This window comes from Alnus glutinosa, chromosome 1, assembly GCF_958979055.1.
Source record: "Alnus glutinosa chromosome 1, dhAlnGlut1.1, whole genome shotgun sequence".
In the NCBI taxonomy this organism is placed as follows: domain Eukaryota; kingdom Viridiplantae; phylum Streptophyta; class Magnoliopsida; order Fagales; family Betulaceae; genus Alnus; species Alnus glutinosa.
The window spans coordinates 2,535,154-2,544,237 of NC_084886.1; the positions used below are offsets into that span (position 1 = coordinate 2,535,154).

General features: G+C 37.5%; 1 protein-coding gene across 2 annotated transcripts; it reads left to right on the forward strand.

Annotated features, from left to right (window-relative positions):
* The first annotated feature begins 3,220 nt into the window (after positions 1 to 3,220).
* On the forward strand, positions 3,221 to 7,575 carry LOC133865565 (ultraviolet-B receptor UVR8). 2 transcript variants are annotated; one of them, XM_062301986.1, is made up of 7 exons: positions 3,221 to 3,549; positions 4,323 to 4,362; positions 4,524 to 4,803; positions 4,901 to 5,250; positions 5,356 to 5,757; positions 6,197 to 6,581; positions 7,028 to 7,575. In XM_062301986.1, the coding sequence occupies exons 3-7, from the start codon at positions 4,579 to 4,581 to the stop codon at positions 7,268 to 7,270; spliced, it is 1,605 nt and encodes a 534-aa protein (XP_062157970.1). In that variant the 5' UTR covers positions 3,221 to 3,549; positions 4,323 to 4,362; positions 4,524 to 4,578; the 3' UTR covers positions 7,271 to 7,575. The 2 variants fall into 2 exon arrangements, with proteins under 2 accessions (XP_062157970.1, XP_062157978.1); XM_062301994.1 differs by lacking the exon at positions 3,221 to 3,549 and adding an exon at positions 3,608 to 4,147.
* The last annotated feature ends 1,509 nt before the right edge of the window (positions 7,576 to 9,084 follow it).

A 9,084-nucleotide genomic window follows, 5' to 3' on the forward strand; every position in this document is an offset into this window, starting at 1 on the left:
GTCTTTTCCATTGTTCGGTTTGTATGAAAAGTATTTTCCCACTATGATTGGAAACCATTCAATTTCCTAGCTTTCTGTGTAAGTTTTAATTACTGTGGTAAATAAATAAAGGTTTCCGTAACAGAAATGTGGAGGGGGTTTAAGGTAAAATTATACTCTGATTAGAGTCTGATAAGGCATAATTAATTATACTCTGATATGAAATAAAGTAGAAATCTTGTAAAAATACATATGGTGCTGTCTATTTCAAAGCAGGTTTGTTTAGTCATGTTATACAAATCTATATAATGGATGATGATGCTGTACCCTCATCTTTGTTTGAGGAGCCGTGGACTATACCAACAATATTCCATTACTAGTCATTGAAAAGGTACCAACCATTATTTCCCCCCGAGATTTTAGAGCAATAATGTAAAAGCTTTCCACATGATGCTTGCAAAATTTACAGAAATGTCCTGATCAGTTCGTTCCTCTGGCTCTTTGTAGTGCTGCTCGGGGTACTAAAACTTTTTTTTTTTACAAGTATGATGTGTCAGTCTAACGTGGTACGTAGTGCTTGTCACGCCCGCCACTAAAATGTGAATTGCCACGTGGACTAAATCTTTAATTCAAAAAGTTTTAGTGGCTGAAACCGTTGGAGGACAATATGAAATAGAATTATCAATTATGATCCTCTAATAGGGAGAAAATGATAACTATGACACGGGGTGCTTCACACAAAAAAAAAAAAAAAAAAAGAAGAAGAAGAAGAAGAAAGCATGCATGATTAACGTTAATATCAATGGCTTCTGTTTTGGAAAAATATTTACGGCCTCTAAGAATTAAGAGATCATGTTTCTCATAGAAGCTACATGATGAAAAGCTATGTTTCCTTTGGAAAAACGACAGCTAATGAAAATGCATGCATATGTATGTTCCTTAAACAGATGGCAAATTGATGGGCAGATCCACTGATCGATGATGCTTTAAACAACCAATTTTCATGCCACTTTCAATATATATATATATATCTCCTTTGAATTTTGCTGTAATTGGAATCTGCTTGCCATGTTAAATTTTGGTTCCATGCATGCCTTAAATTGAAAAAAGTAAAACGAAAGCCTCTGTAAAAGCACACCCAAGAATATCTTTTACTTTACTTTATTCTTCTTATTTCTGCTCCTTTCTTTGAAGCTCATGAGTACATTTTGATCAATGTGTTTTGGAAGCCAGGGTATTTTTTTTTCCTTTGAAAAAGTGTTATAATATGAAATAAAAGCAGTTTTGAGGGATTTTTTTTTAGTGTTTTATGTTTTGAATTGTTTATTAATGTTTTTGTTTTGAGAATAAAAAACCAAAAAAATAGTAGAAAAGAATTTTAGCAAAAAAGAACTTCATAATCCAAAATTTCAATTTTAGTGATTAATAGGTCCACCCCACTAATATTTTGGATTGTAACGACGTAGGAAAATTGTGATTATGTGAATCATATATATCAATACCATCACTCTAAAAAGACTAATCAAATTATAATAAATACTTTTATAATCCATCCATTCCGGGTGTACGTCGCTGATGCTACTTTTGTTTTCCTATTAGTCTGTAAAGCATGGACCTCTAGACTGATATAGGTTTTGAGGGGATTGCAGCACCATTACTCGAACAATTACATGTTAAGTAGCTGTTAAATCTCCAATTAATGCTTCGAGTTCTTGGCTAAATGGCTTGTTCAGAGAGTATCTTTGAGATGATCGATCCGCTCAAACATTGGGGGCAAGACTGAAGACTGTGTGTTAATCCTTCATCATTGTTAATTTGTTTTACAAGCTTATCATATATCCCCGTTAATTAATTGGAAACCAGAGTTTTCCCATTGCAGAAGAAAGTCAACGAAGGCATGGCATCCATGAAGTGCGTTTTTGTGCATGCATGTCTTATGTCTTATGGCTCATGATCCTGTTTTTTCATGTTTTCCCAAATGTTGTCAATTTGTAAAAAAAAACCCCCCCGACATGGGTACCCTTCACCAAAGGACCCTTACAGACTTACAGTGAAACAACCAGGATGACAACTTCCACGCTTTAAGGAACACCTCCAGCTGGGCTCTTTATGCTCCTCACCTTCTCAGCTCAAATTATTGTTTTTGCGCCTGCAGAAAAGAAAATGCAGTACTTTTCTTTCAAGTTAAAAGCACAAGCTAAGGTAGAAGACGATACAACTGAACGCTAACAAATAAAAAATCAAGAGACAAAAGAACTCGATCGGTTACAAAATCCTTTGGCCCGGAGGACCACATGAGCTGCTGCATGCCACTGCCTTCACCATCATCCTGCAAAGTGGCAAAGCCAGAGATCGAGCTCTTCTAGAAAAAGTGTAGATGAAGCAACTTCTTGGAGTTGGAGATGTACGTGGACCCTGCTCACTCTCTTCTTTATGTTTTGTAGGGCTCTTTACCATGCCACGCAAGAGTTGAAGAAACCTCCATGCTTCACACGTTCACCTGTAATTTCCTGGTGGATACAAATAACAAATTACATTAATGGTCCCCTTGAGAAAAAGTCTGCCACTAATTACACGTTTTCTTTGCCATAATTTTTTACAACATGGTTTTTACATCTCTTATACTACTGTTCATATCTTCGTGATGTCATCATCAACTCGTCCATTGGAGTCCCTATCTATCACGTTGATGGCGCAGCCAGCATCTTCTGATGCAAAAGACCAAACCCCGGCCATCATAGTATATTCCTGGTGTACCATGTGACTCGTTCTCCAATTTCAATATTTTAGGCATTTTTTAATATAATATCGTCTTGGGTTATTAATTTTTGTGTTCGTAGATAGTTAAAAAAAAAAAAGAAGGTAATATATAGTAATGTGTTAAATATAATTGGAAAGACAAATTAAGAGTTTTTCTTCAAATTAAATTGAAGAAACCCTTTTCAACTCGATCTTTAATTTAACAGATCGAGTTTGAATCCAATTTTAAAAAGAAATTAGTTGGTCTAACGTACACATTGTTGAAATCGATCTAGTTAATGCACTTGAAGAGGTGTTAGCTAAGAAATTGCAGACCTGTTTTTTGTTCACCCACGTTGTCGTCTTGTCTAGTGTACGTCTACAATAATTCACCATGGTTTTCGTTCGACCATAGGTTAAGGTTAAGCAGTTACCATAGTCACGAGGAAGTTGACGTGTCAAAACACCCAGAGTATAAATATAAGGTAATGTAGCATTTTGCTAGTTCACCACCTAGAGACACCTCATCGCTTTAGAAAACGTATAGATATAGAAGAAGAGATACACAACCTCCCATTGGAAATTAAAAAAGCTAAAAATTATTCATTCACTACAAAATTCCCTTCCTTTTCTCTCATATCTTTGGAAAAATCCCAATCCTAATTCGTATTCCACCGTCTAAGATAACTGACCACTCTCTGATCAGACACCCACTTTCTCTCTCTCCAGTTTGATCCAAATTTCGCTGTTTTTGGTTAAGAATAAAGGCAAATTCTCTGAAATTGTTGACGGATGCAGATGGGTTTTGAAGAATCCTGGTTTCTCTGATATGTAATCCTCGTTTCTGAATTGTTCTGTTTCGATCTGTAATGATCATAATGTACAGATGGAAAAGTTGTTTAAGCATATGTGGTTGTGTTCTGTTTTTGGTAGATTCTTTTTTTTCTTCTTTTGGTTGCTGATCAAGTTTACTTGTCAATCGGATTGTCTGATATATTTTACGATCTGGGTATGCTAAAAAGATAGACTTTTTTGGGTCGTTTCTACGCAAGATTGTTTATGATTGTGACCCCTGTTCTGAGTTTTGAAGGATGGGTGTTGGAATTGGCTTGCCTGGCTCATTTTGATCGTGTTGATCTGGCTTCTTTAAGATATGATGAATTTACGTGAATAGGAGTTTTTCTTTCCATGTCAAAATTCTTTTCTTTTGTGGTTTCTTTTGGATGTGGAATATCCTTCCCACGGAGAATTGGTATTCTTCTCTTCAACGTTTTCTTCTTTTGGCGTGTTTTAAATTCATAGCTTTGACTCATCAAATTGATAATATATGCGAGTTACTGCTGGTCCTTTCAATTTGGATGCTCTGAATCAGGCTGTTTTCACTTGGGTTGAGCGTAACTATTCAATGATCGGTTCACAAATTCCTTTGGTACATCAATGAACACCTTTGTTCGTATAGGATGATTTTTTTTTTATATTTTTTTCTTTTAGGTCTGTTTCGGAAAATGGGCTTTCTTCAAATGGAGATAGTTTGTTATATTATTTAGTTCTCTTTCAGTTTCTGTCATACTAGGAATTTTTATGAACATGCGTTTTATCTGTAGGTTTGAGACTTGAAGTTTGCTGATCCATACATATTTCAAGGTAGATACCTCTACCCAATATTCTACTAATGGGTATAAATAGTTTTTTGATAACTTACTAATGGATATAAATAGTAAGATATATTTAAATCTAGGCATTGTATACTCTCATTGGAGAGAGTAATGTAGTAATTTTTGTGCTCATGTCTTCCTAATTCACAGCAATTTGCATCTACTCATCCGCCGAGTTTGGGCACTGCAAACTGCGGCAGTGCCCATGGACGCCACAACGAGTGGAACCCCAACTATTCAATACCATAACATTCCTGACCAGCCAATTACTGCTATTGTTGCCTCATCTGTACCAGCATTTCAGCGACAGCAACGCCATTGCTTTGGGGATTCCATCCCCGGAGAATTCCCCTTGTCTGCCAATCCCTCCATTGTCCTCCATGTCCTGACGGCGTGTAATTTGGATCCTCAAGATCTTGCAAAACTAGAGGCAAGTGTCCTTATTATGTACATTTTGAGAATGAAGATGTTTTGCAATGTTAGAATTGATAATGCTCTTGACTTGATTTTGAATGTGCCTGTTGCAGGCAACATGCTCCTTCTTTAGGCAGCCTGCAAACTTTCCCCCTGACTTTGACTTGTCATTATCGGAGCTTGCTGCTCTTGACATGTGCCAAAAGAGGGCCATATTTAGGCCAATGACTACAGAAGAACGCCAAGAGTTGAAGCGAAGATGTGGGGGGTCATGGAAGCTGGTCCTGCGGTTTTTGCTGGCTGGAGAAGCCTGTTGCAGGAGGGAGAAATCGCAGGCAATAGCAGGGCCCGGTCACAGTATCGCTGTGACATCAATGGGGGCTGTTTACTCATTCGGCTCCAACAGCTCAGGACAGCTTGGACATGGCACCACTGAAGAGGAATGGCGGCCTCAGCCAATCAGGTTGCAACCATTTGACCATTCTTAGACCTGATACTGTAAATACAAGAATACGGAAAGCGAACTACTTGACTTAAGGAAAGTTAATTGAACTGCATTATGTTGCAGATCTCTGCAAGGCATTCGAATTATCCAAGCGGCTGCTGGGGCTGGCAAGACAATGCTGATCAGCGATGCTGGCCGGGTTTATGCCTTTGGAAAGGATTCCTTTGGTGAAGCCGAGTATGGAGTTCAAGGAGCTAAATTGGTTACGACTCCGCAGCTGGTTGAGTCCTTGAAAAACATATTTGTGGTGCAAGCTGCAATTGGAAATTTCTTTACGGCTGTCCTGTCACGAGAAGGCAGGATTTATACATTTTCTTGGGGCAACGATGTCAAACTTGGTCACCAGACGGACCCAAATGATGTGGAGCCCCATCCTTTGTTGGGGGCACTGGAAAACATACCAGTGGTGCAAATTGCAGCTGGATACTGCTACCTTCTTGCTCTGGCCTGTCAACCTAGTGGCATGTGAGCTGTCTTCATTTCTTTATCTTGAGATGGCATTCTAGTAATTTTAATAAAATTTTGGGAAGTTTATATGAATATTTTCATGATGTTGCAAAGTTCCAAAATTTCTTAACCATGCTGAGTAGTTTTTATTGACAACATACACGTTGATCTTTCTTTTCTTTTTTTTTAACTGATATTCGGACATGTGTTGCTTTTTATTTCATGAGAAATCATCTTTTAAATTCATTTCCAAATTGGTTCAAAGAAGACATCTTCAGGATTTTTTTCATTTACTATCCCAAAAGTTCCAAACTTCTAACAGGGATGTGACGATCCGAAAGCCTGATCGGCATCTCACTTATTTTCTTATAGAGCTGCACAGCATCTAATAAATGCATTGGATATGATATGTAGATAATTACCAAGTTGTTTTCTCTTCCTCATACAATTATATCAGGTCAGTATATTCTGTTGGGTGTGGCTTGGGTGGGAAGCTTGGACATGGTGCAAGGACCGATGAGAAGTACCCCCGACTAATTGAACAGTTTCAGCTTTTGAATCTTCAGCCAATGGTGGTTGCAGCTGGTGCTTGGCATGCTGCTGTGGTAGGGCGGGATGGACGGGTCTGTACATGGGGTTGGGGGCGTTATGGGTGCTTGGGTCATGGAAATGAAGAGTGTGAATCAGTTCCTAAGGTTGTGGAAGCCTTGAGCAATGTGAAAGCAGTTCATGTTGCTACAGGGGATTACACAACCTTTGTGGTGTCTGATGATGGTGATGTATATTCATTTGGCTGTGGAGAATCCTCCAGTCTTGGACATAATGCCGGTGCTGATGGACAGGTCTAGCTTCCTCCTTTTTCTTGATCATCTTATCTATTAATTTGGCTTAATCTGGTTCAATGGGCAGATTGTATGCAGTTTTCTGATTTTTTAAAAGCACTGCTTCATGCATCCTTGGGCCTTTGACACCATTAATTAAGCCTCCACATCTTGATCTTATTGTCTGAAGTTTAATTGTTATGAATAACTTGAACAAATGGTGAAGTTTTCCAATTTATTTGTTGAATTATCATTCATTTTACATACCATTTGTTTAATTTCCAATTTCCATATCTCAATAATGTGCTTGTCATTTCCAGTGCATACTCTGATGGTAATGCTGCATTTAGTGATTGTAGCACATTATATATATATATATATATAGAGAGAGAGAGAGAGAGAGAGAGAGAGATTTCATGAAGTTACTGAATTATTTATGTTGGTTGTGTTTGATATGTACCTTTCAGGGAAATAGGCATGCAAATGTGTTAAGCCCAGAGCTGGTAACATCATTGAAGCAAGTTAATGAGCGTGTGGTACAGATCAGCCTCACCAATTCCATATACTGGAACGCCCACACTTTCGCCCTTACTGAATCAGGAAAGCTATACGCATTTGGTGCTGGAGATAAAGGGCAGCTGGGCATAGAGCTTGTTGCCAACCAGACCGAAAGGGGGAGCCCAGAGCTTGTTGATGTTGATCTCAACTAGCTGTTAAATAGCTTTTACCTGCCACTATTTGCACCATATATGCATATCCTCTAATTTATCATCATCACAGTATCAGCATTTGGTGTTTAGATTTCCTCGTTTATTTTGTACATAGAAACAAAGAAAAAAAAAAAAAAAAATTGTGAAGGTTCAAGCTAGGTACACAGGGATTTGGTTGTTGATATCTGAAAAATTGGCTTGCACTTAGGCTTCAAGTAGTTGATAGTTGATACATTTGTCAAGGTTCATTATAACCTATTATATCTCTAATTCAATTCATAAGCCATCTGCTTAATTACCTAAAACTCCATGGAAAACAAAAATGCATTCATGGCATGCATCGACGTCCTCTCTTTTATTGGAAGGTTGTTGTTCACTTGGGTTTCATCATTTTAAAATAGAATTGTATTTGCACATCTCTTGCTTCTCTAGTTAATTTGGTTATGTAAAAATGCTTGAACATCTTTTACTTTTGGTTACTTCTGTTGACCGCACGCCGGAAGTCCAATCAAGGAGACTCACAAAGGCAGGAAACATGCAAGGGTGACTCGTCGGAGGTGTCAATAAGGAACACTTGGATGATTAATTTAGTAAGGGATTCTCTTGAGGGGAATAGAATACTATAAATATAAGAAAGGGATGGCTTTTTACCTGCCATAGTGAATTCCTATTTATAAGAAAAGGAATGTGGTAACTCGGGCAATGTGGCACTATTTGATTGGGGCAGTAACTTGGGCCACGTAGCACCATCCGATTGGGAAACATGCTGTTGGTAAAAGGTCTTGCTGGGCCCAAGTTAGCCTTTAGTAAATGGTGTCATCATTATTACCATTATTGATTCCCCTCTATTCATTTCATTGTGACAAGAAAGTCATCATGTTATAAGAATTGCCCAAAAAACTGAAGGCTAGCGTCCACATATCATCTGACGACTCTTAGCATTTCTAAATATTTTGAGAACCTAATTGTTTCAATAGTCAGGAAAATGAGCTTTACCTGAATGTGAATTTTGAATTTTAATGTATTAATTAAATGATTAAATTCAGTTCTTCTTAAAAGCTTATATTTTTTGAATAGGTTGTGATTTAACATGATATCACGAAGAAAAAAAAAATTATAAATTTGAACCCCGATTCATGCCGAGAGTTTGAACCCATAAATGAAGATGGATGTTTAATTAAACGACTAATTATTTTTATTAAAATAAATTTAAAGTTTTTGAAACAATTGGAATTATAGGCCATCTAGCTAAGTCGACGTGTAACTTTCATTCTTCGCAGAGTATGTAATAATAAGCAAGGAATAGAGTTTGGCGATGGAGAGTTTGTGTGTGGGTACGTATGGGGCACGTAACTTTTTAAAGTCCTTTTCGTCAGGGTGTATTTTAATTAAGAGTTAGGTGAGGTTGATTTCTTTGGCCTAAATCATAAAATTACAACTCAAAGACCATAAGATATTTTTGCTAATTGTTTTTTTCTTTATTGTCCTCTATTTTCCCAGATGAAAATGCCAGGGAATTCCACTTACATCTAGTTTTGGATCAATCCTTCTATATGATCATATGAGGTTTAGTCACTTTTTTCCCTATCATCAATATATGGGACACAAATTGTGGGCATGATCTGTGTTGGGTCTTGATGAAAAGCCCAATTGAGATCCAATCTGAGGCTCCTCTCTCTCTCTCTCTCTCTCTCTCTTCTGTGATATATAATTATATATCATATATTCACGGGTAACTGTAAAGAATGAGACAACAATGTGGCCATACCTTGTCTGAGTCTCAATCATAGGCCCTGTTTGAAGTTCTATCCCAA

What these genes read in the sequence shown, in the direction of transcription:
- LOC133865565 (XM_062301986.1), top strand. Translation starts at nt 4,579, where the DNA reads ATGGACGCCACAACGAGTGGAACCCCAACTATTCAATACCATAACATT. An exon ending in AAGATCTTGCAAAACTAGAG is followed by an intron (nt 4,804 to 4,900) that starts GCAAGTGTCCTT and finishes TGCCTGTTGCAG; the next exon opens with GCAACATGCTCCTTCTTTAG. An exon ending in TGGCGGCCTCAGCCAATCAG is followed by an intron (nt 5,251 to 5,355) that starts GTTGCAACCATT and finishes ATTATGTTGCAG; the next exon opens with ATCTCTGCAAGGCATTCGAA.